We start from the raw sequence: 27,167 nt of genomic DNA on the forward strand, positions 1-27,167 counted from the left end.
AAACCTTGCCCCTGTTAGCCTTTATCACAGCCTCTGTTCTCCCGCCTGACTGCTGTTCTTTGTCACTGCACATTCTCATTCCTCTGATCCTGAACCATCGAGTCAGACTTTCTGAAACTCAAGAGATGTTCAGGAGACTGAACAGTTCTTTGGGGATGTGAAGGGGTCTGCTCCAGAGAAAAGCCCATCTGGGGATTGCTCGGTTTCAATCCCCCCCTTTTTTTTGTCACTCCTCAAATCTGAGGGGGTACAGAGGTGGAAAATGGAAAAAAAAAATAGAATAAGGTTTGGATAGAGGAGTTAATCGCAAAGTCAGCAGGGGAATTCTATTTCAGCAGCCTTGTATAGCAGACTGGAAGAGACTGGATGTATCATCAAAGGGAACACAAGAAGCGTTTAGGGGAGAGACAGTAAAACCCGGACTTTGATCAGTAACAGTGGGGACAGAGAGAGGGGGGTGGATACAGGAGCTATTCAAAAAGTAGAATCACCTGGGTTTGATGACTGATAGGATGTAGGGAGGAGACGGGAAGAGCAAAACTTGACTCTTGGGGGAGTAACTCAAGAGACTGGGAAGGACACTGACAGCAGTTGAACCTGCTCTCTGTCACTTCCCATCTGTGGTCTTCGGATAAGTTACGCAACCTCCCAAATTCCAGTTTCCTTCTGCAAAATGGAGATGATCACCATGCCGGCTCCTCCGCCTGCTGGAAGGAGTGAAGTGGATACAAAACCTAGACCATCTAGCAAACAAGAGGCACTCAGGAACTGGGAGCCAGTAGTAGATAAGGCAATAGTAGCTGGGCCTCTAAGGAAACCCAGACCGCCTAGGCTAAGACCGGCATTGTCGTTTCTGCCAAGAATGGCATATTTATGTGTCACTGAGGAAATGGCATAGAGGCAACCAGAGCCAATAGAAATTATGATTGACGAGGATAGTAATGCTGATTAATAAGGTACTTTTCATAGCCAGCCGAGGAGATGGGTGTGGTGCATGAGAACCTAGTGGCATCAAGTATGTTGAGCGTCTAGCCTGGAATATAATAAGTGCTCAACAAATGCTTCATTTTTCCTTTCCATCACACCCTTCCCTCCATAATGACAGAATATATATATGTATATATCTCCCTGCAATGTGGGAGACCTGGGTTCGATTCCTGGGTTGGGAAGATCCCCTGGAGAAGGGCTACCCACTCCAGTATTCTTGCCTGGAGAATCCCATGGACAGAGGAGCCTGGTGGGCTACAGTTTGTGGGATCAAAAGAGTTGGACACGACTGAATGACTAACCCTTTCACTTTTTACTTTGTAAGAATAAGCTATTTTTTTTCCTTACCCCCTGGGGATAGAAAGAAAATAGCCTGCATGACATCAAACCTGGGAGTTAGTGGAAGAGGAAGGAAACCCATGGGAACCAAATTTTTGTCTTCCTTCAATCCAGAAAGAAGAAGCCAGCCGAGATGAATGGATGGCCCAGTTACCTGGTGGGGTGGATGGCCTTCCTCCTCTACTCCTATGAAACAACTGGAAGTGAGTATGCTGGGAAGTGATGGGGAGGGCTTGGGACCTGGAAAGAATGAATGAAGTAAAGATGACTGGATCCAAGTGGGGAGAAGATAGCCTAGTAGAAATCTCAGGCCGACACGGGGTGTGGCCCCTGGATCTGCCACTTTTTCTCTGTGTGACCTTGGTCGTGCCCTGTAACCTCTCTGAAGTCAGTCTGCAGCCTTGAAAGAGGAATAATGGCATTTACCTCCTGGGACGATCTTGAAGCCTAAATTAAATAACAGACACAAGCCTCTTTCAAAGATTCAGCGCAGGGCAGTGAAGTCGCTCAGTTGTGTCCGACTCTTTGTGACCCCATGGACTGTAGCCCACCAGGCTCCTCCATCCATGGGATTTCCCAGGCAAGAATACTGCAGTGGGTTGCCATTTCCTCCTTCAGGGGATCTTCCCGATCCAGGGATCAAACCCGGGCCTCTGGCATTGCAGGCAGACTCTTTACCATCTGAGCCACCAGGGGAACCAGCACATGGTAAGGGGGATATAAATATTTTAATATAAAGGGGGGGCTCTATAATTCCAGTACACTGAAAGCTCAGAATCCCCTACTTGGACATTCCTTTTATACTCATTTTAAAAAAAAAAAATTGTGGGACTTCCTTTTTGGCTCAGTGGTAAAGAATCTGCCTGCCAAGGCCAGAGACACAGGTTCAATTCCTGGTCCAGGAAGACCCCGCATGCACATGTTTATAGATTAATTTATTCAATACACATTTTTATATTTATTTACTTATTTGGCTGTGACAGATCTTAGTCACAGCACTCAGGATCTTTTAGTTATAGCAAGTGAACTCTCAATTGCAGCATGTGGATTCTAGTTTCCCAGCAGGGATCGAACCCTGGACCCTTTGCACTGGGAGTGTGGAGTCTTAGCCACTGGGCCACCAGGGAAGTCCTTCCAATACATATATGTCGAGTGACTCCTAAGTGCCTGGATTTGTGCTTTGGTCCAGAAACATAACAGTAAATAAAACTCATGCCCTACACTCAGAGTGCTTATGATGAATGGAAGAGAGAGATACATAAACTGATAATATTATCTTAAAAACTGAGTATGTCACTGCTATATTTAAGATGGATCACCATCAAGGACCTGCTGCAAAGTGCAGGGAATTCTGCCCAATGTTATGTGGGTGGCCTAGATGGGAGGGGAGTTTGGGGGAAAATGGATATATGTATATGTATGTCTGAGTTCCTTTGCTGCCCACCTGAATCTATCACAACATCGTTAGTTGGATATATTCCAATATAAAATCAAAAGTTTTTAAAAAATGGTAACTACGTTTACAAAGATTGGCCCAGAGTATTATAAGAGCAAGCTAGTGTGTTAATCCAGGCTGAACTAGGTCTTGATGAATGAGTAGCAGACAGCAAAGTCGTTGTGAGCAGGATGAAGAACATGAGCAAAACTCCAAAGACAACATGGAGGAAGGTCAAGGGAATGTTAATCGCAGAGTGAGAACAGAGAGGTCAGCAAGTCTCGGATTATGGAGGGTTTTAACCCAGTTAAGAAGATTAGACCATCTGCTGGACTACTTTACAGATGGCTAATAGTATCTATTAGTGTTGATTTTTGCTAACAGCTCCCAAGGATAAACTTAATTCTGTACACAGGGTACCAGCCTGCCCCCTCCCCCCCACCACCAGCAGCCTGTATACTCAGGGGTGTTCCTGGGTGAGGACAATCTTTGATGATGATGACAGTTAACTTTTGTTGAGTAGTATCTGCCCACCATGCAGGAGACGCGGGTTCGATCCCTGGGTGGGGAAGATCCCCTGGCGAAGGGAATGACAACCCACTGCAGTATTCTTGCTTGGGAAATCCCATGGACAGAGGAACCTGCCGGGCTACAGTCCATGGGGTCGCAGAGAGTCGGACAAGACTTAGGAACTAAACAACAACAACATCCTAACCGTGGTCCAGTGTTTAAGAATCCGCCTACTGGTGCAGGGGACACAGGTTCAATTCCTAGTCCGGAAAGATTCCATATGCCAAGGGCCAACTAAGCCCATTTACACCACAACTACTGAGGCCCTCGCACCCTAGAGCCCATGCTCTGCAACAAGAGAAGCCACCATAATGAGAAGCCCATGCACCACAACTAGAGAGTGGTCCCCACTCGCCACAACTAGAGAAAGTCCATGCATAGCAATAAACACACAGCACAGCCAATAATACATTTTAAAAAGAGACGTTTAGCAATATCCTTGGCCTCTACCCAGTAGATATCAGTAGCACAGCTACCAGTTCCTCCCTCTCCCTCTTGTAACAACCAGAAATGTCTCCAAACATTGTCTAATGTCCCCTGGAGGAGGGGAGGTCATGATTGCCCCTTCTCCATTGAGATCCATCATTCTATGCCCAGCTGGCAGACAGAGAAACAAAGAAGTGTGGAGGGTTGATTGGAAAATTTTTTTTGAGCCAGGGAATGATAACATCATTTTAACCCACATTTTATGAGTCATAACTAAGTCCACGGCCCCACCTAACTATCAGAGAAGCTGCAGACCCTTCTCCAGCAGTCTGATGGTTAGGACTTCGCCTTCCAGAGCAGCAGGTGTGGGTTCGATCCCTGATCAGGGTGCTAAGATCCCACATGCTTTTCAGCCAAAAAACCAAAACATAAAGCAGAAGCAATACAATAACAAATTCAATAAAGACTTTAAAAAACCTGGTCCACATCAAAAAATCTTTAAAGAGAGAGAGACATCAAAATGGATTCTGGCTACGAGCTCAGAAAGAGAAGGAAGCTGGGTTTGGCGAATATATGGAAGCTTTGCCTCACCATTTTGTAACATGAGCTAACACACATGCACACACATGCAGGAAGACAGGCATGTACATACATGCACACACATGCATGCACATATGTGTGTGCACACACATAACCTATCAGAGCATCTTACTCATAGTAACCCATCATTATATCTTTGAGGGAGGGAAAGAGGAATGTGGAGGAGATGGCAAAGTGAAAGCAAGGGCTGTTCAGATCCTGCTGAAAAAAATCCAAGTCCTCATTCTAATTGTTGTTTAGTTTCTAGGTTGTGTCCGACTCTTTGTGACCTCATGGACTGTAGCCTGCCAGGCTCCTCTGTCCATGGTATTTCCCAAACTAGAACACTAGAGTCGGTTGCCATTTCCTTCTCCAGGGAATCTTACCAGAGCAGGGGTCGAACCCATGTCTCCTGCATTAGCAGGTTGATTCCTTACCACTGAGCCACCAGGGAAGCTCTCACTCTACTAGTTCTGCTCAAAAAAAAAAAAAAAAAAAAAGAAAGGTATTAACTTTAAATCACTCCTTGTATGGGTCCTCACTTCCTTCTCCATGAAGTGAAGAATTGGGTTAACACAGCATTCATTTCATTTTTCTAAGGTGTTTTTTTTCTTGATGTCGATCATTTTAAAGTCTTTATTGAATTTGTTATAATATTGTTTCTGCTTTATGTTTCTTTTTTCTTTTTTTGGCCTCAAGGCATGTGGGCTCTTAACTTCCTAACCAGGGATCAAACCCGCACTCCCCAGGTCAGAAGGCGAAGTCTTAACCACTGGACAACAGGGAAGTCCCAGAACAGCATTTCTTAAGATATGTTTCAGGGACCACTCATCTCTAGCCCTATTGAGTAAAGGGGAAAAAAAATAAAAAGGACAACTCAATATATTCTGTTTCACTCTTGTTAACTAAATCCTCATTTGCAAAGGGACTTTTGTGATGAATCCGTCATTGAAGAAACCTGTTTAACGCTATTTCACATGGTGTTTCCCAAACTTATTTTATTCTGTCAGTTATTTTTTTGAGCACCTGCTATGATCAAGTCCCTCTTCTAGGTTCTCAGGATACCTGGTGTAAAAGATAAAGTCCCTGTCCTGGTACAGAAAGACAGAAAAGTCGAGTTGTGTTTCCTAAACTTTACTCATTCAAGTTCACCCCCTCCATACCTGCATGCCACCACCTGCATGCCATCAGAAATATTCTGTACTCAACATTTCTCTTTCAATGTGCTTATGCTTCCTGAATATGTTTATTTTAAACGAATTGTTAGCATCAGCCCTGTAATCTAGAAAAGCACTACTACTGCCATAAATAGGAAGTACCAATAAAAATAAATACTATGAGAGCAAAAGCCTATTATTAAGTTCTAGTAGATACCATTGTCCTAATAGTGCTTTGAGCCTGAGTCCTGCTCTCTCTCTCTCTTTTTTTTTTTTTTTGTTAAAAAGGGAGATTATTAAGTATTAGAGACATGGTAGTGAAATACTAGCATTAAACTGAGGCTTTTTCTTTTCTGTCATCAGAAGGGTTGAAAAAGCATTGAAAAACGAAATGGTTTTTTAGTCTGTGATTCAAAATTATTTCACGTGTGTCTTTTCAAGACCAGATGGAATCTTGTAATTTACCAAATTTTTTTTCAAAGATTTTTTGACGTGGACTATTTTTTAAACAGTCTTTATTGACTATGTTACAATATTGCCTCTGTTTTATATATATATATCTTTTTTTTTTTTTTGGCTGCCAGGCATGTGGGATCTTAGCTTCTCCATCAAGAATCAAACCCCTACCCCAGTGAACCCACATCCCCTGCACTGGAACATGAAGTCATATCCACTGGACTCCCAGGGAACCCCCTAACCAAAAGTGTCTTGTATGACATTTGTGGTAGCCATGCTGGTTTGGAGACATAATGTATCTTGGTTGCCTTCATAGTTCATGAAACTCATCCCTACTACTCTGGGTCCAAACTTAAGCTGGAAATGTTCTTAAACATCATTAGGAAGTTAGATGCAAAGACTATACATGCAGACTTCAGGCCATCATATAAAGCAGACCAAGTCTCATCCTTGGCTCCTTCTTTGGGACTAATCCCCTACTTTGTCCATCTGTCCTTCAGATAAGAAAGATCCATGCATCTTTCCCTTCACCTACAAGGGTTCTGCTTACTTCTCTTGCACCAGAACCAACAGCTTATTCCCTTGGTGTTCGACCAGAGCCGTGTATGACGGACGGTGGAAACACTGCATGACGGAAGGTGAGCGGTACCATCTCGTCCTGTCAGCAGGTGTCCTCAGAGCATGGATCACAAATGAGAATGTGTAGGCATGGATAATATGATCTTTTCTTTTGGCAGACCAAACACTGAGTGTTAATAATGGGTAATAATGTTAAGGATCAGAGAATGAGGAGTTTCCCAGCGGTCTAGTGTTGAGGACTTGGCACTTTCACTGCCGAGGGCCCGGGCTCAACCCCTGGTCAGGAAACCAAGATTCCACAAGCCACATGACATGGTCAAAAAAAAAAGGGATAATGGTGTTAAAAATAGTGCTCTTCAAGACATGGAAGCAAACTAAATGTCCATCGACAAATGAATGGATAAAGACGATGTGAGATACACACATGCGCGTGTGCACACACACACACACACACAGAGGAATATTACTCAGTCATTAAAAGGAATGAAATAATGCCGTTTGCAGCAATGTGGATGGACCTAGAGATTATCACACTAAGTAAATCAGAGAAAGACAAATATCTCATGGTGTCATTTATAAGTGGCATCTAGAAAATGATACAAATGGACTTATTTATAAAACAAACAGACTCACAGACACAGAAAACAAACATACAGTTACCAGAGGGGAAACATTGCAAATATTGCAATAAGGTGAGTCATATGAATTTTTTGCTTTCCCAGAACATATAAAAGATATGTCACACTGTACTGCGGTCTAAATGTGCAATGGCATTATATGTCTTTCAAAAAAGTACCTACCCTTAATTTGAAAACTATCTCATTGCTCAAAAATGCTAACCATCCTTTGAATCTTCAGTGAGTTGTAATCTTTTTGCTGGTGGAGGGTCTTACCTTGATGTTGATGGTTGCTGACTGATCAGGGTAATGGGTGCTGAAGGTTGGGTGACTGGCAATTTCTTAAAATAAGACAACAAAGAGGTTTACTGTATCTATTGACTCATCCTTTCATGAACAATTTCTCTGTAGCCTGCAGTGCTGTTTGATAGCATTTTATCTACAGTAGAACGTATTTCAAAATTGGAGTCAGTCCTCTCAAACCCTGCCGATGCTTTATCAACTAATTTCATATAGTATTCTGTATCTTCTGTTGTAATGTCAACACTTTTCACAGCGTCTTCACCAGGAGTAGTTTTCATCTCAAGAAAGCACTTTCTTTTTTTGTCCATTAGAAGCAACTTCTTATCCATAGGTTACATATTTCATGGTACCTCAAAACAATTACATGCATCACATCAAATATCATTGATTGGGTTTCCCTGGTGGCTCAGTGGCAAAGAATCTGCCTGCTAATGCAGGAGACATGGGTTTGATCCCTGGTCCTGGAAGATCCCATTTGCCTCAGAGCAACTAAGCGTATGTAATAAAAAGGGGAAAAAAATCACTGATCCACCATAACAAATACAATAATAATTTCAAAGTGTGGAATATTGGGAGAATTACCAAAATGTAACACAGAGACACAAAATGAGCCAATACTCCTGGGAAAATGGCTCCAACAGACTTGTTCAAGGCAGGGTTGCCACACACCTTCATCCTGTGAAAAATACAATCTCTGCAAAGCACAATAAAACAAAATGACTAAAAACAAGGTAAGCCTGCACTGCTTCTGTTGCAAAGTCCTCTGCAGTTCAAACAAATCGGGATCAACTGGTTGAAACTGAATAAGAAAATTACAAGTAGATATATATATTTTTTAATGCTGGAAAAGAGGTCCACAGGGGCCTCCCTGGTGGTTGAAAGGTTAGGATTCTGCTCTTCCAATGCAGGGGGCACAGGTTCAGTCCCTGGTTGGGGAACTAAGATCTTGCAGCCAAAAATGAATGACCAGAGAAAAGTGAACGCACTCATGGACTTCTCTCTGTGCAGATTACCCACGGTGTGTCTTTCCCTTCATCTACCGAGGAAAGCCCTATAATGGCTGCATCACAGACGGCAGTTTCTTTGGAAGGCAGTGGTGCTCAGTCACTTCCAGCTTTGATGAGAAGCAGCAGTGGAAATACTGTGAAACCAACGGTGAGGCACGGCAACAAGGAGGGTGTGTTTGGTGAGGGTGGGGCTGGTGGCCAGCGATGATTCTCATGAGGGCATGGGGCAGGGCAGTGAACACGCGTGCTCAGTTGCCCAGGCGTGTCCCACTCCTTGTGACCTCGTGAGCTATAGCCCGCCTGGTTCCTCTGTCCATGGGATTCTCCAGGCAAGAATACTGGAGTGGGTTGCCATTTCCTCCTCCAGGGGATCTTCCCAGCCCAGGGATCAATGCAGGGTCTCCTGCATTACAAGTCCCCAAGGCCAGCGTGAAAAACCACTTGTGCGAGGACCAAAACCATAGGCTGTAGTTCTGACACTGGTTTTCAAGGATTTCTATTTCTAGAATCAACAATAATTAGGTTCACCCAATGCCACACCCAAACTGCATTTCAGTGCATCTTAACATTTACTCTTACTTCTAGGCCTCCTCTTAACTGAAAACCCCCATTCATTCTCATGCCTTCTCTGTGTTAGACCCTGATCCAGAAGCTCTATATATAATAACGCACTGAATCTTCCCATGGAAGCTCTACCAGATGCTATTTTTTTCCCACTATTCAGTACAGAGTCCGAATAAAACAATGGCCCAAGGTGATGTCAGAGTTAAAATGTGAATTCAAGTCCATTTGACTCCAAAGCCTGTGCCTTTTTACCTTCTCACTAAGCACTGCTGCCTCTAGAGATGAAAATGCATACAAAGCACCTATCTACGACTACACTTATTCCTACGTAAGATTCTGCATGTGTGTGTGCTAAGTTGCTTCAGTCCTGTCCGACTCTTTGCGACCCCATGGACTGTAGCCCGCCAGGCTCCTCTGCCCATGGAATTCTCCAGGCAAGAATACTGGAGTGGGTTGCCATGCTCTCCTCCAAGGGATCTTCCCAACCCAGGGATCGAATTCGAATCTCTTATGTCTCCTGCGTTGGCAGGCGGGTTGTTTTTTTCTTTTTTCTTTTTTTTTAACTACTAGCGCCACCTGGGAACATAAGGTTGTAATTATGTTCATTTCCATTATTATTTTCAGAGTACGGAGGAAACTCTTTCAGCAAGCCCTGCATCTTCCCTGCAATGTACAGAAATAATGTGGTCTCTGAATGCCTTGAGGATGAAAACAACAAGCTCTGGTGTCCAACCACGGAGAACATGGATAAGGACGGGAAGTGGAGTCTTTGTGCCGACACCAGTACTATGGGGAAGGGGATTGGGTGGGCATGGGTGGATTCCTTCATTCATTCACTCAACAAACATCTATTCCAGCCCTACTGTGTAACAGACCCTGAGCCGAGCACTGGTGCTATGAAGATGAATACGCAGATTCCTGCCCTCAGAGATCTGATGAACAAATAGCATAAAGAATGCCATAATGCAACAGGCAAAAAGGTGGTCTCCTTAAGATTCAAGAGAAAGGGGCCAGTATAAAATTTGCAAAATATTAAATACCCAACACTCATACAAATAATGAGTATGCTATACGATAAGGTTTTGAAAAATCTGTTAATAATGGAACTGGAAAGATGGTGAAGCCAAGTCAAAGGACTTACAAGAAGCATCCAAGGATGCTCAAGTCCTTTATATAAAATGGTGTAGAAGAGTTGAAAGTGAAAGCTGCTCAGTTGTGTCCGACTCTTTGTGACTCCATGGACTGTAGCCTACCAGGCTCCGCTGTCCATGAAATTCTCCAGGCAAGGATACTGGAGTGGGTAGCCTATCCTTTCTCCAAGTCATCTTCCCAACCTCGGTATTTGTGGGTTGTGGATCCACAGATTCACCAACTAGATATTGCATTCCTCAAGTGGAATATTGAATCCTCAGAGAACCTGTGACTACTGAGGGTCGATTGTACATAGTCAGTGAAGAAAAGAATGCCAAGCTGAAGCAAGATTGCCAAATTAGATACAAGATCCATTAACATCTAAAAACAATCAAACCTTTGGGTTTATCTTGTCTACCAGATAGAGATGACTGGACTCTCTCTTGAACAGATTGGGCTTCCCAGGTGGCACAGTGGTAAAGAATCTGCCTGCTAATGCAGGGGCCCCAGGAGACTCAGATTCCATCCCTGGGACAGGAAGGTCCCCTGGAAGAGGAAATGGCAACCCACTCCAGTATTCTTGCCTGGAGATTCCCATGGTCAGAAGAGCCTGGCTGGCTACAGTCCATGGGGTTGCAAAAGAGTCTGACATGACTTAGTGACTAAACAACAACAATACATCACCCCTTCGGCAGAAGCCTCTGAGCAAAGCTCAAACAACACAAGCTTAAGTAAGGATGAAGCCTTCACTGTAGTGTAAAGACACAGGAGTAACCACCGTCTTATCTCCATTTCCTCCCTAGGAATTTCCTCATTGGTTCCTGGCTTCCCTTGCCACTTCCCGTTCAACTACAAAAACAAGAATTATTTTAACTGCACCACTAAAGGATCAAAGGAGAACCTTTTATGGTGTGCAACCTCTTACAACTATGACCGGGACCACACTTGGGTGTACTGCTGATGCAAAGGTGAGCTCTTTTCCTTCCAGCGTGATATGCTGAGTTTTCCAGCAAGACAAGTTCTATTTCTCAGAGAAAAGGTGAACTTAGCCAGGGTGGAGGATGCTGGGACAACTTCCCAAAGTAGAAGACTAAAAGAAATCAGGATGTCTCTGAAAAGCAGAGGAGCAGGGTGAGGAGGCGAGCGAATGATTTCAGAACCAGAAATGTGTCATTCCAAAGTTTAGGTCTGGGAGGATTTGGATGTGAAAAATTCAGAAAGTGGAATTTCTTGAGTTGAGACTTTAAATAAAAGGACAAACTTGAAAGGAGATAACCAAGACCTCTCTGGTCCCCCTGATGACTCAGCAGTAAAGAATCCGTCTGCCAATGCAGGAGGCGCAGGTTCAATCCCTGGGTTGGGAAGATCCCCCAGAGAGGGAAATGGCAACCCACTCCAGTATGCTTGCCTGGGAAATCTCATGGACAGAGGAGCCTGCTGGACTATGCTCCATGGGGTCGAAAAGAGTTAGACATGACTTCGTGACTGAGTACACACACACACGTCCCCAGAAACCTTGTTGTTGATCCCTTACCTGCTTCACTGAGTAGCTAACCAAGGAAAAGCTTAGGTTCACCTCTCACCCTCTCCCCAACCTCAGCCCACACATCATCAACTGTCTCCAGAGGACCAATTTCATCCTTCCTTTTTTCTATTCTTTGCCTTCCAGCTTCCATATTCTAATGCCTAAAACAATTCTCTCTGGACCTTCTACACTGACCTTGTCACATTGTAATTCTAGAATTTGAAAGTAAACAGAAGCCCTCTCATCAGATATGTGACCATGCTGGTGATTCCAATAGTATTTATCCTTGTGATTGCATGTGGCTTGAGTGAAGTCGCTCAGTCATGTCTGACTGTTTGCGATCTCATGGACTGTAGCCTACCAGGCTCCTCCGTCCTTGGGATTTTATAGGCAAGAATATTGGAGTGGGTTGCCATTTTCTTTTCCAGGAGATCTTCCCGACCCAGGGATCGAACCCGGGTCTCCCACATTGTAGGCAGACGCTTTACCGTCTGATAGAACCAAAATGGGTGACTCTTCCTGAAATTTAGTTTGATGGTGAAAATAATCTTCCATGTACAGAGGAAAGGCAAAGAAGTCGGTTTGGGACTCTCGGCGCCGTCTTAACAGTTGGTGGTGGTGGTGTTTAGTCACTAAGTCGTGTCCGACTCTTTGCGACCCCATGAACTGTAGCCTGCCAGGTTCATCTGTCCATGGGATTTCCCAGCAAGAGTACTGGAGTGGGTTGCCATTTCCTTCTCCAGGGGATCTTCCCAACCCAGGGATGGAACCTATGTCTCCTGTGTCTCCTTCATTGGCAGGTGGATTCTTTGCCACTGTACCACCTGAGAAGCCCCCATCTTTTTTTTTTTTTAAGCCCCCATCTTAACAGGGTGAATACTAAAAAAACCAAAAAACAAAAATCCACAGTGGTCTTCAATCTGTGGCTACATCTAAGAGCATTTTTAGTCTCCAGTCTCAAATTTGTAACCATCAGAGAGCTATCTCGAGATTCCCCTGGCGTTCCAGTGGTTAGAACTCCATGCTTCCACTACAGGGGGCACAGGTTAGATCCCTGCTCGCAGAACTAAGATCCCCACATGCCGTGCCACAAGCAAGCAAAAACAAGCAAACAAACAAACAAAAAGAGCAGAACCATTTCCTTGCAAGTCCTGCTCCTACCGAACCTATTACAGCATACGTGAGGTTGAGGTGCTTATTATTCACTGACTTGATCCCATGAACGAGGTGAGGCACAGGGGGTATCTAACTGCTCTTGACTCAGCTGCATCATCTTATTCCCAACTGAATCTTAAAAATCAACATGAAGTCACTTCTTAATTCACGTTACATTTGAGTCAGTGTGTACCCGTTACCTGAACACTGGCTTTTGATTTTATTTTCAAGGGAAGGAGACACGTCTTCAGTGGAAGGCTGACATATTAAGTCTGGAACCTGCTTCATCTTTTTCATCGAATCTTTCAAGCTTAGATAATCGCCTTTAGAAAGAACCTGTTCACCATCTAGCTTCATCACTTGGTCCTTTGTGAAGAACAGAGGGAAAATGTGGTCTAACCACCAAAAGGGAGCCTCACATTAACTCTGGGGCTGCCTTTTCCGCTTCCTAGAATGACAGATATGGTGAGGGATCCGAAAATGTGGGGAAGGAAGCACTGGTGAGTCACACAGCACAGAGATCAGAGTCTTAGCCCAGGGACTCTAGGAAATAATTGCAGCCTGCTGTCTCTTTCTGGGAAGTTAGACTTGGGTGGAGCATTTGTAGGTACTTATTAAATCACTAATAAATAAATTAGTACATCAATGGAGGGTAGAAAATTCATTGCAAGAAGGCCTCAACTATTCCTTTATGGTGCCTGTGACAGACATCAATAATCGATTACAGAATCTGTTTCCTGTGAGCCCAGATGCAACCTCATGTTGTTGGTATTCTTCCTCTCCATTCTCTCCTTCCTTCTCCTCTTCCCTCTCCTCCTCTTCTTCTCCCTCCCTGTCCTCCTCCTTCATAAAATCCCTCTCAGTGGACTTCCCCGGTGGTGCAGTGGATAAGAATCCGCCTGCCCATGCAGGGGACACGGGTTGGATCCCTGGTCCAGGAAGACCCCACATGCCGCAGAACAACTAAACCCCTTTGCCACAACTACTGAAGCCCAAGCTCCAGAGTCTGTGCTCTGCAACAAGAGAAGCCACCGCAGTGAGAAGCCCATGCACCGCAATGCAAAGTAGCCCCCGCTTACCGCAGCTAGAGAAAGGCCACACACAGCGGCGAACACCTGTCGCCATCAAAAATGAATATTTAAAACCAAACAGAAAAACCCTCTGAACAACTACTACCATTGTCCCTCACCACAGCCAGACATTAGGAATCGATTTTAGCCATTCAGCCCCATTCACTGCCAGTCTGATCGTTACATTCACATGATGTCGCATTGATGTGAGAGACACATGAAAGCTGAATGGCCGGTCTTTTTCAGTTTAGTAACAGCCAGAGCACAGATCTTCACTCAATCATATAAAGACACCCTAGTAAGCGTCATCGTCCTGTTCCCAGATCCCACATCTCCGTGCCTTGTTTATCGCTTTCCCACATCTCATTACTGCTACTCTGTTCCTTGAACTCATCAAGCTCACTCCAGCCTCTGCCTTGCTGGTGCTGGAGTTCTCTTCTCCTCTTGAACTTCTGTAGCTCTCCTCCTCACCTTGTTCAGTCTCTGCTGAAATGCCCCGTGATGGAGAGGGGTGGGTGTCACCAGGTCTACAGAAGACTTGCCGCCCACCTCTGGGGAGTGCTGTCTGCAGGCAGCCTTCAGCGGTCAAGCCAGAATCAGGGATGTCCTCCACTTCAAAGAGCCCTCCCTTGCCCGAGCTTATGCCCTCCCCAGGACAGTCCATATGCAAGAATTAACTATGGGCAGATTTAAAGACCCAGCCATTTCAACCCAAATGAGACAAGTTGGAAGAGCTGTGTCAAGAGCGCCTGTGGACTCCGCTGAGATTCTTGAGCTTGCACCATTGTTCAGCTTCTCCCTCTGCTCAATCCCAGTTCCTTCCCAAGTATCGAACCCAAGGATACAGTTTGATAAACCTCCTTCATGCTCTCCTCCACTCTCAGACAAGGAAGAAACCCTGGAACCCAACTGGAGACAGCTCATCTCTAAGTGCCCTCCTGACCTTTTCAGTAAATTAAATTTCATATGGACTTGCATATGTGCCTTCCCTCCAATTCTCTTGGTATAACCACTCCACTTCCTCAAAGTATTCATCCCAGTCTGAACTCTTAAATGATCATTTTTGTCTTCTCCCCTCACATCACACCGTAGGCTCCAAGAAAGTAAAGACTTTATCACTTAACTATCTCCAGGACCTAGAATAATCCCAGGCTCATAGCGCAAACACGCACTGTCCACTGGGGCTTCCCTGGAAGCTCAGCTGGTAAAGAATCCACCTGCAATGCAGGAGACCCCAGTTCCATTCCTGGGTCAGCAAGATCCCCTGGGGAAGGGAAAGGCTACCCCCTCCAGTATTCTTGCCTGGAGAATCCTGTGGACGGAGGAGCCTGGCGGGCTACTATCCATAGGGTTATGAAGAGTCAGACTCGACTGAGTTGACTTAGCACAGCCACATGGGGCTATTTAAATTTAACAAATAATTCATAAAACCAATAATGTATTAAGAAAATGTTATTGACTTACTGAAATAAAAATCAAATGACACCCATATTCTCAGCCTCCCCACCTCTAATACTCAATAGTGACACATAGCTGGTGGCTACCATATTGGGTGGTGCAGCAACTCTAGAGCATTTCCATTATCACCGGGAGATCCCATTGGCTTGTGGGGCTCTAGACTACAAGCTTCTCGAGGTCAAGTAACTTATCCTTGCTCTATTTCCATCACTTGGAACAGTGCCAGGCACATATCAGGGACTCAGCAAATATTATGTTTGAGCAGGTGCAGGAATGATTGGATGGGTGACTCGATGAGTGTAGAGATGGGATGTGATGGGTAACATAGGAGGTTGAAGTCATCTGTTAAATGGGATGTGAACTAGGACACTTCTCTGTTCCGTACCCTCCAAGGTCCTCAAAATAGCCTCTAAGAATGCATACTTGCATGAGTTGACTCCTGATCCACTCAGACCCCAAACCATCTACCCCTCTCCAACCACCCTGGTCTCTTTACAATTCCTCCAGAACTCCAGGTGCAATTCCTGCCTCAGGGCCTTTGCATTCGCACTCTGTCAAGTCTGAATTTCCCTTTCCCAGACATGCCCCTAGGGCTCCATAAACTCCCTGATGTGCCTACAGAGAATGCAACCCCTCCCCACCTCCAGAACCTTCTCATTCTTCAACCCATTTCTGTTCCTTCCCCCCCACCCCTGCCATCTCATCACCTTCTAACATTCTAGATATGATTATATTTACTCATTTATTTTGTTCTATGTCTATCTCCTCACATTATAATGGAAGCTTCTTGAGTCTAGAGTTTGGGGCTATTTTATTCACTGCTATAGCCTCATTTTTCCTCATGCTTGGAAAAATGTCTGGCACGTAGCAGGCACTTCACACACTGCTGCTGAATAAATTAAAGGTGGAACGGGGAAAGAAGGAAAGGAAGGAATGAAGAAAATAAAAGAAAAAACATAAAATAGTCTTGGGATAGTGAAGAATGGCAAAACAGCATGGCCGCAGCGAAGTTAGAAAACATTACTCTGATTCCACTTTTTAAAATTTAAATTAAAATTTTCTAAAGGGAGGCTATTGAACTAGGCAAGCCATTCTCCAGGTCTATACTTAGGACTTTAAAGGTGAAAAAGAGGGACTTCCCGGGTGGATAAGGGGGTGTCCCAGGTGGCTCAGTGGTAAAAGAAATCTGTCTCCCAATGCAGGAGACTCAGGAGACTCCTGTTCAAATCCTCAGTTGGGAAGATCCCCTGGAGAAGAAAATGGCAACCCACTCCAGTATTCTCACCTGTAAAATCCCGTGGACAGAGGAGCCTGGCAGGCTACAGTCCATTGGGTCGCTAACAGCTGGACATGACTGAAGCGACTGAGCGCACACACACAGGATAGCACTCCATTCTCCCAGTTCAGGGGACCCAGGTTCGATCCCTGGTCAGGAAACCAGATCCCACACGCTGCAACTAAAGCTCTTTAGTGCTGCAACTAAGACCTGGTTCAGCCAATTAATTAAGAATAAATAATTGAAGAAGGTTTCAAATGAACTCTTTATTTGGAGGACCTTGGGGTTACCAAAGAGGTAAGGAGGATATATCTTTCCAATTTCTAACACAGATCAGGGTCAGGGTATGAGGGAGAGAACTGACTTCCAATCTAACAGAGGGACTATCTCTGTATGGCCCCCGACACGGAGGCAGGGGGCTTCCAGGAATGGCTTCATGGTGACCCGGCTGAGCCAAGGATTTGGAGGTGTCCATCCTCTCTCTCTTTGCATGATGTCGTGTTGAGGGGGGCTAATCCCCTGGGGGATAAGCTTGCTCTAAACCTTGATAATCCAGATTTGTGATTTAATTCGGTGACCGAAGTATCTGACACAAGGAGAAGGAAGTCGGGGGCTAGAGAGATGAAAAGAGACTGTGCTTCCGGGAAATCAAGTTGTGGTGGGGGGGGGGGGGAGGTTCACTTGGATGCCTCTTTAATTAACCCTTTCCAAACCCAGTCTCATCAAGAACCCTGTTTCTAGCCTCATGATGGACATGCCTTCTTCAACCGAGAGGAAGAAACTAAGGGGATTCAGGCAGTTGAAGCAAGAAGGGGGAAAGGTAGACGCTGTGTTGAACTTTCTGAATCAAACAGGAGAAGAGACTATTTTCACCCAGAGGAAGTGGGGGAAGAGACCCTGCCAGGTTGGAAGGATTTAGGATTACGAGTTGAAAGATGTCATTAGTCTTTCTTTGGGATTTGGGGGAGTGGCAAGGAGACTCCAGTACTGTTCACACAGATCTCTTCCTCCTTAATCTAGTTCCAACATCACCCCATCTGGCCAAAGCTATCCTTTCTAGGCTACCCTCAATCCATGGCGTTGCAACACCAGTCTCCACCCACCCTCCCACCCTCTCTCTCTGGAGCGCCCGTGGGGCACGTGGTCCTCCCCTCCACCATGACTTGATCCACGTTGAGCAGGTGGAGAGAGGCTGGGGATCCCAGGACCTCCTCAGCGAGACATCATCTTCACAAACTCTGCAGAAACAAAATTTCTGGTGAGGCAGAATAGGGATTTGTGTGTGTTTTTTTAAATTATTGAAGTATAGTTGATTTATGGAGAGGGGCATGGCAACCCTCTCCAGTATTCTTGCCTGGAGAATCCCCGTGGGCAGAGGAGCCTGGCGGGCTCCAGCCCATGGGGTCACAAAGAGTCAGACATGAGTGAAGTGACTTAGCACGCACACACACAGTTGATTTACAATGTTGTGTTAGTTTCAGGTGTACAACAAAGTGATTCAGCTATACACATAGATGTATTCTTCTTTTTCAGATTCTTTACCCATACAGGTTATTATAGAATACTGAATAGAGTTCCCTGTGCTCTACAATAGGTCCTTATTGTTTATCTCTTTCATATATATTATACATACTAGTGTGTGTATTAATCCCAAGCTCCTAATTTATCCCTCCCCCACCAAGTGAGGACCTGTTTGTAAGAGCAGCTGTCATTAATATTTTCAGCCCTTACTACATGTCAGAAACCACTAAAGATCTTTGGGAAATTAATGACTTGATCCCTCTACACCTCAATTTCTGCTATTTACCTTATAAGATCTTTCAGATGGTTTAACCATATAATGCTTAGAAGACACAGAGTTCAATAATTAGTCATTGTGAGTCTCTGATTTCATCTTTTCAACCAATCCGGGAGGGTTAAATACCATTTTACAGATAAGCAAGCTGAGGCTGGTGAGGTTGACCAATGTGCCCGAGAGTGTGTAGATGGTGAATGGAGAACCCTGGAAGGAACCCCGGTTGTACCTGATTTTGCCGTGACTCAATGTCAGGTGAACTTATTGGTCCCACCCAGGTCTCAAGGCTCATCTGTCCTTCTCTTGCCTGTGGTTGGCCCGAGGGTCTAGTTCCTCAAAAATTCTTACGTCTTCCAGATTTTCACGGATGTCTACTATGGGGCATCATGGATGCATTTGAATATCAAACTAAGGATTTTAGACTTTTGCCTTATAGACAGCAGTCAGATGCTGAAATTTTTGCACCAGAGAATGTCACAATGAGACCGTGACATGCCCTATCTGTGTCTCCCACAGAAATGACCCCCATCCCTTCCTCTCAAGACTCCAATCTTTCTCATTTATTCAATCAGTCAATGTGTGTATGTCCTCCGTCACTCAGTCGTGTCTGGCTCTTTTGCGACCCCAGGGACTGTAGCCCAGCAGGCTCCTCTGGCAAGAATTTTCCAGGCAAGAATACAGGAGCAGGTTGCCATTTCCTCCTCTAGGAGTCTTCCTGACCCAGGGATAGAACCTGCGTCTCCCGCGTCTCCTGCACTGGCAGGCGGGTTCTTTATCACTAGGGCCACCTGGAAAGCCCACTCAATACACGTGTTGAACTCTGTGCCAGGAACTGGGGGTATAATGATGAACCATTTTGTCGGTGGCCTCAGAAGGAAACAGGTAATCAACGACTGGAAGCTATCATGATGTCACGTGTCAGCATCACCGCAGAGGCGGGTGTGGGTATTATGGGAGCTCAGGGATGCTGAGCCTGGCCAGAAAGATGGGGAGGTGGCACCATCCAGGGGCATAACTGAGGCTTAACCAGTGAAAAGATGAAGGCTGCTTCAGACAGCATACAAGCAGAGGAGTCTCTAGTGCACAATTTCTTTTAGTTTTTCGCTAAAACTTTGGGAGTAAGGTGTCCTTACCCCCATTTTGCAGATGTGAAAACTGACACTGAAAGACAGAAAGTGACTAGGATAAGACCACATCATTAGTAAAAGACCATCCTGAACTTGAACCCCATGAACCTGACCCCAGCATCCCAGCAAATAACTAGTCCACTCTCCTTCGGATGGGACATTCTGTTCCTATGACAAAGGTGCCCAGGGAACAAGGAAGGGATGGGAGAGGTGAGGTCGGAATCGGCTTCTGGACAGGGTGTTCCAAGGAGTGGCCAAGTGCAGATATGAATACAAGGAGAGGTGAGAGGCATGAGCTTTTGGAAATGACATGGGCAGAAAGGGAGGCAACACACAGTTCCGAAATCTAACCCTGGCTCCTCCAACTTCAAACTGAGGGAGAAGGAGAAGGAATGGCCAACTTGGAAAAACAATCACCCTGGGGAGATAGGGGTGTCTGGCCCCACACAGCGTCACCTTCAAAGTCGACGGTGCCGTCTCCATTAACGTCGGCCTCCTGGACCACCTCGGAGATCTCCTGGGACGTCAGCTTGTCCCCCAGGAGCCTCTGCATGGCCTGCTGCAGCTCCCCCAGCGTGATCGCCCCATCGCCGTTGGCATCAAACTGAAGCGGGGCACAGGGAACAATGTTAACCACAACAACCACAATAATAATGCAGTGTGTACTGATCCCTTACTGTGAGTCAAGGACTCAGCTCAACAGCAAGGACCTACTGAAAAGCACAGGGAGCTATACTCAATATCTTGTAATAACCTATAATGGAAGAGAATGCTTTTAAAAAGAATATATATATATATGTGTGTGTGTATATATATATATTTGTGTAAGATGGCTCAGATGGTAAAGAATCTACCTGGGGTTCAGGAGACCCGGGCTCAATCCCTGGGGCGGGAAGATCCCCTGGAGAAGGGACCAGCTACCCACTCCAGTATTCTTGCCTGGGAAATCCCATGGACAGAGGAGCCTGGCGGGCTACAGTCCATGGGGCCGCAAAGACTCGGACACGACTGAGCGACTAACACACTATAACTGAATGAATTGACTGTTCACAGAAACGAACACAATGTTGTAAATCCACGATACTGCAATAAAAGTTAAAAAAAAAAAAAAAAGGCGGGGGGAGAGAGAGAGAGGCATTCCCTGGTGGTTCCAGGGGTTAGGACTTGGTGCTTGGGGCTCATCCCTGCTGGAGGAATTAAGATCCCTCAGCTTGTGGCCAAAAAAACACTCAGTTAAGAGGTTTGGTTCATCATCTGCTAAATGTCAGCTCCTTGAAGGCAGGTTCAAGGACCCTTGTTCCCTGTTGCATGCTTACCCCTTGGGATGCTGCACACCTTTTAAAAAAAATTTTTTTTTTGGCTACACCGCACTGCCTGCAGGACTTGGATTCCCCGATCAGAGATCGAACGTGCACCGCCTGCAGTGGAAGCGCGGAGTAATAACCGCCCGACCACCAGCGAAGTCCCTGCACGCCTTTAACCTACTAGAAAGTCTTAGAATGTCAGTTCTGCGTCCAAACCTGTCTGGGAGCCAACTGTCCTCCGGCTACACCGATGCTAACCGGGTTCAAACCACAATCCTCTCCTGCCTGGATCATGGCTGACAGCCTCCTGTCTAGTTCCAGCTGCCGCTGCGGTCCTACATAATCTGTTCTCTACGCGTCGGAATTTTGACATTCGAGTTCATGTAAAACGCCAGTCAGGGACTTCCCTGGCGATCCCGTGGTTAGGACTCCACTCTTCCACAGCAGGGGGCGTGGGTGTGATCCCTGGTCGGGCACTAAGAGCCCAGGTGCTGCGCGGTGTGGCCAAAAAAATAATAAAAATTATTAAAAACAAAGAACACCAATTGGTCTTGTCCCTCCCTAGCTTAAAGTCCTCCAGTGGCTTCCTATCTCACCCAGAAGAAAATCCTGCCACCGCTCCACAACAGGCACGCTCCTATGGGGTGAGGACCTGGCTTCAGCACCTCTGAGACTTTGTTTATCTCATCCTCCTCTATCTCCAGCTCATGACTCTCCAAACAGGACAGACTTCTTGCTCTTCTTCAGACATGCCTTCCTGCCTTCCAGCGTCCCTACCTGCTGCTTCCTAATCCTGAGATCTGATTTCCCCTAGAGCAGTGCCCTGTCCAGAAGAAATACGGGAACCTCACGGGTAATTTCAAATTCTTCTAGCAGCTGTCCCCCCACCACACACATTTAAAGGGAACAAGTGGAATTAATTTTTTAGAATTGATTTTACTTTAAAATATCATTTCAGCATGTAATCAGTGGGGACTTCCCTGGTGGTCCAGTAGTTAAGACGCTGAGCTCCTATTGCAGGGGGCCTGGGTTTGAGCCCTGGCTGGGAACTAAGATCCCATTCACCCCACGGAATGGCCAAATAAATAAATAATACATCTTTTAAAACTCATTAACGAGCTATTTTACATTCTTGTTTTTTTCTGGGATTAAACTATTTTATTGATGGGCTTCAGAGGAGGATCAAAGGGCTGGGAGGACAATGAAATCAAACGTTTTTCTCCCATTTGGAATCTCCCCAGCTTCATAGTCATTGAAAAGCTGTTATATACTTTCAGTGCTGTATTTCACAAGACTTAGTATAATACCATACTTCAGTACTTAGTATGTCCTTAGCATGGCTAGTTAACACAGCCAGCCTCCAAGGACACTTAAGCTAAAATAGTAAACCTTAATCCAGCGTATATCTTACACTCAGAGCACACCTCAATTCAGACACGAATGTTATAAGAAATACCTGATCTGTGTTTAAATTTGGTAAAATACATAGTTGAGAAGGTAGATTAGTACACCCAGTTGTTCTAAATCAAAGTTTTCTAATAATTGCTTTGAGTATTCATTTTCAGATTTAAATGAACTGAAATCATATTCCATTGAATACAAATAGAAATGAATTTAATAGAAATTAACCAAAATTAAATACAATTATATATATGTACATGGACATATTGCAAGTCTCATTCATTGGCATGTGGGTTCTTTACCACTGAGCCACTACGGTTTTGTCCCCCATTAATGACTGATCATAGAACCCTGGGGTCTCCTTCTACCACCTCCAACATTAGGAAACTCACTTCCTTGAAGGCATCTCGCATCTCCTGGACACCAATCATCCCAGCCGTTTCTGCAAGCAATTTGGGGGTCATCAGCTCCACAAAGTCATCAAAGTCTACACGGCCACCCACTGGGGACAGAAGAGGCAGGTCTGGTGAGACTTCATACGCCCCCACCTTCCATTTCCTCACTTTGCCCTTCAACTCTGTTCAAGAAAGAGATCTACTCCAATCTCTCTGCCTTCTAAGAGCTTCCTCTTTCAGCCAACTCAAGCCCTCTCGCTCCTCTCATCTGAACAGGAGCAGGACGTACAGTGGAAGTAACTAACTGTTGATGTGACCTTAGGAAAAATCTCTTAATTGGTTCAGACCTAGGCTCCCTCATCTGTAGATCTGGAGAAGAGAGGGTATGAATTAAATGAGCACCAAATCCCTTCCAGAGGTGAATCTCCTTGAATTCAGTGTTGTTTACTCAGGAACATGCTCAGATGCAAACCCATGAGCAATCTTATCAATCACAAAATCAACTCTAGTCTCCATCTAAAGACCCATCTTTTTTGTTACATTATTCGGCAACAGTTAGGCTCCAACTCCAAGTATGTTTTCAGCATCAAATCCCGCACTCCACTGATGAATCTTAGTGGTGGTAGCAATGACCTATATTTAATAAGCATTTACTGGAGGCTAAGCCTTTACCTGTATTAACATCTTTATCCCTTCCTTTCTACAGTCTCACTAAGTTAAGGAGTGATAACATCTTCACTGAGATTCAAGAGTGGGGTTAACTCTGCTTCTCATAATGACTACAATTAGTAAACAACAGAACTGGGACTTGAACCCAAATCTATCTTAAAAATCACCCTTTTGGCCACTTCAAATGCTGCCTCCCTAAGTACAGTCTGAGCTGTTTCCTTCCAGACTTCTAGCCCTGCTTCCCTCCTCCCCATCTCCAACTCTACTCTCAACCTCCATATCCTTCCTAACTTCACTTTTAACCCTCCCCCAAAGCCCCATTGTTCCTCCCACCCCCAAGCCTCACAGTTCATCCGGATTTGCTGGCCCAGTTCAATCAGTTCCATCTCCGTGGGCATGTAACCCATTGTCCTCATGAGATTCCCCAAGTCCTTACAAGAGATGAACCCATCTCGGTCCTTGTCAAACTCAAGAAATGCTTCCCGAAGCTCTGAAAGTTAAGAGACAAGAACTTTGGGGCAACTTGAAACAGTCATTGGGGAAATGGAGCATCCCTTGAAACTGTCAATGAGGCACCAACTCAAGACTCCTCAAAAGAGAATACATTTAATAAGAATACATTTTAATGTATTAAATTAAATTAATTAAATTAAATGTAAAAGAATACATTTAAAAATGTCCAATAGGAGGGATATATGAAGTGTGTTAGCAAGAGGAATAATTCCCAAGACCACTAAATGATAGCACTGAAGTCCTTCACATTGTTGGGTGAAGTAATGAGAAACTTCAAAATCACCAAGAGACAAAAAAGAACAATTCTGGACTCATCCTTAAAACTCAGGCATCATTCATGGGTCTCCGAGACACTTGGGGGTCAGGATGGCTTCTGAACACTTTGGGAAGTACTTAAACCGCCACAAAATCACAGCTGAGTGGGAAGCGAGAGTGATGTAAACTTTTTGTGTCGAGGGATTTATACTGAAATGCACAAAGGAACTGAGTGCAGGGGAATGGGCGGACGGTGGTACCGGGATGTTTGGGGGAGAAATCGTTACCTTCAATCTCATCTGGTCCCAGTGGTCTTTCCTAGAAAGGAAGGCGGGGAGTGGGGGCAGGATTTGGAAAGAGAATCAGAGATCCACATTCATTTCTCCAAACACGTCTCATCCTCATCCTTTCCTGGTTCTTTTCCCTTCTCCCTCCCCTCTACCCTTCTCACCTTCCTTCTCCCACCTCCTGACTCCCCTTCCCCGGCTGTGTGCTCCTCCCACTCCTCCTCACCCCTTCTCACTTCCTCTCTCCCATCCCTGAACCTTGGTGTCTCTTCTCCTGCCTTTCCCCAGTGGACTGTGCCGAAACCGATCCTGGAGGCCATGGAATCCAATCTCCTCCCCCAGATGAGGAAAGTCAGACTTAGAATCAGTTAACATATTCAGAGTGCTAACTGTGCCGGGCTTCCACAATCATTTCATTTAAACTTCAGAACCACTCTGTGAGGTAGAGCCAAATACCATTCCCATCTTACTTAAGAGAAAGCTGAGGAACAGAGAGGTTAAGGAACCTGTCTGAGGTCACACAGCTCATAAGTGGCTGGGTGAGAATCTCTTGGTGTCAGAGCTGTGTTCAGTAGCACCCAGGCAGGATGAGCACCGCCAGCATGATCAATTTCTGAAACCTTTCATATTGCCACTAGCCACGCCAGGACATACCTGAGGGGTCACGCTTGAGCACATATCACATCCCCAGGGAAATTCCAGCAACCCCTGGCCTCTTTCACCAACCCCCCTCCCCATACCTTGGAGACTTTTCCCCACCTTCTCTTTTTCAGTATCTGCTTCCCCCCTCCAGTTGGGGCTTCCCTGGCAGCTCAGAAAGTAATCTGTCTGCAATGCAGGAGACCCAGGTTCAATTGCTGGGTCGGGAAGATCCCCTGAAGAAGGGAATGGCAGCCCACTCCAGTATTCCTGTCTGGAGAATTCCATGGACAGAGGAGTCTGGTGGGCCACAGTTCATGGGTCACAAAGAGTCAGACACGACTGAGCGGCTAACACTTTCACTTTCCCCCCAGTCAGTTTGTCTAACGGTGAAAAGCATGCCCATTGGAATCAAACGGTTCTGGCCCTGCCATTCACTAATTGTCAAAGCTTAAAGCAAAGGACTTCATAACTCACAGCCTTACCTTCCACATCTGTAAAATGGGAATGAAGGTATTACGGACCTCATGAGTCATTGATTGTGAGGATTAAATAATATCAAGAATGCAAAACCCTTTGCACAAGTCTGGGCACATCGCAATGACTTAAGTGGCAGCTACAGACTTTCCTGGTGATCCAGTGACTAAGACTCTGTGCTGTTAATGCATGGGGGCCAGGTTCGATCCCTGGTCAGGGAACTAGATCCTACATGCAGCAACTAAGACCCAGCACAAATTTAAAAATTATAAATGGCAGCTACTGTTATCCCCACCACCACCATCGTCACTGGCATCACTATGGGTGTCCGTAGAAAAGAATGATGTTGGTCAACAGTGACGTCACCCCAGTTCCCCTTTTCTTTGTCTCCTCTTTCATCTTCCACCTTTCGGTCCTGACTTCTGATTTCATCCTCCCCTCCCTGACCCACGTGTCCCCACCGTGCTCTCTTTAACCTTCTCAGTTCATGCTCTCCGCCCCCCGGCCCCGCTCCCCTCTTCCACTGTACCGGTCACAGCCCTTCTCTTCCCCTCATCCCAGCTCCCTTTGCCCTTCCCACCGTCCTTCCCCACTGCCCCCAGCCTCACCCGCTGTTTCTCCGCGATGCCTTTTCTTAGGAAGATGCAGGCAGGGCCCATGGGAAACTGCATGGAAGGTGTCATGGTGGAACTCATCAGGCTCCAATCTCAAGACGCCGCCCCCCCCACTTCGGGTCCCCCTTTGGTGGCTCAGCCTCCTTTGCTTCTCCGCCAGTCCTCGGCCAACTCTGCCTGCTTCTCCCCCGGTCACCTTGGCTCCCTTGGGGCTGTGACAGCTGGGTGGGAAATCTCTACTCGAGTTGGGGAGGGATCACAGTTGTTCCTGCCTCCCCATCTGGCTTGAGGGAGACCGGAGGGAGGCGGGGAGCCAGTGTCAGGCTCTGACCTTTTATCCCCAGAATAGAATTGGAAGGATAGTTTCAAAAATGAGGATTAGAGTGGAGAGCATCCATTCATACAATGTTCCAATAGGCATGTGGTGTGATCGGCCTAAGCCTGGCCTCTGCTGGCCTTTGTGCACGTGAAGATGGAGAGGGCATGGCCCCTGGCTTCCAGGAGCTCTGGAGTAAGCCAGGAACGTGAGTAAATGAGCAGAATGTGAACATCGCGTGACAACCTGACTTTGGCAATAGGCATGTATAGTGGCTAGTTCAGTCGCCAAGTCGTGTCCGACTCTTCGCGACCCCCATGGACTGCAGCACACCAGGCTTCCCTGTCCCTCACCATTTCCCAGAGTTTGCCCAAGTTCATGTCTGTTGAATCGGTGATGCCATCCAATTATCTCATCCTCTGATGCCCTCTTCACCTTCTGCCCTCAACCTTCCCCAGCACCAGGGTTTTTTCCAGTGAGTCAGGAGGGTGGTGTTTGATCTTCCTCTGCTCATCTCCTCCTTTCCTTTCTTCCTGAACATTTCAGGGCAGGAGGGGCAAGGTAGGCATCCATGCCGATGGGGGTAGTCAAAGGCCACGGTGAAGTGATGAAGAGACTTCCCCGGTGAGGGAATTTAAGACCCTGGGCTTCCACTGCATGGGGCGCAGGCTCAATCCTTGATTAGGGAACTAAGAGCCCATGTGCCATGTGGTGTAGACAAAAAAAAAAAAAAGAGGTGGG

The 27,167-nt window shown here is 45.8% G+C and overlaps 2 protein-coding genes across 2 annotated transcripts; one reads left to right on the forward strand and one right to left on the reverse strand.

The window, feature by feature from the left end:
- Nucleotides 1-1,459: 1,459 nt before the first annotated feature.
- On the forward strand, nt 1,460-19,681 carry ELSPBP1 (epididymal sperm binding protein 1). Its single transcript, XM_043897890.1, has 6 exons — nt 1,460-1,529; nt 6,450-6,587; nt 8,457-8,603; nt 9,644-9,802; nt 10,954-11,118; nt 19,576-19,681. Exons 1-5 carry the CDS (start codon nt 1,460-1,462, stop codon nt 11,109-11,111), a joined length of 672 nt encoding a protein of 223 aa, XP_043753825.1. The 3' UTR covers nt 11,112-11,118; nt 19,576-19,681.
- On the reverse strand, nt 17,847-26,203 carry CABP5 (calcium binding protein 5). The gene is made up of 6 exons (XM_043897891.1): nt 26,105-26,203; nt 24,381-24,411; nt 23,672-23,815; nt 22,654-22,763; nt 20,013-20,160; nt 17,847-17,872 (listed from the first exon to the last, which is right to left on the reverse strand). Exons 1-6 carry the CDS (start codon nt 26,189-26,191, stop codon nt 17,847-17,849), a joined length of 546 nt encoding a protein of 181 aa, XP_043753826.1. The 5' UTR covers nt 26,192-26,203.
- Nucleotides 26,204-27,167: the final 964 nt, after the last annotated feature.

Source organism: Cervus elaphus, chromosome 4 (assembly GCF_910594005.1).
Source record: "Cervus elaphus chromosome 4, mCerEla1.1, whole genome shotgun sequence".
Classification (NCBI taxonomy): domain Eukaryota; kingdom Metazoa; phylum Chordata; class Mammalia; order Artiodactyla; family Cervidae; genus Cervus; species Cervus elaphus.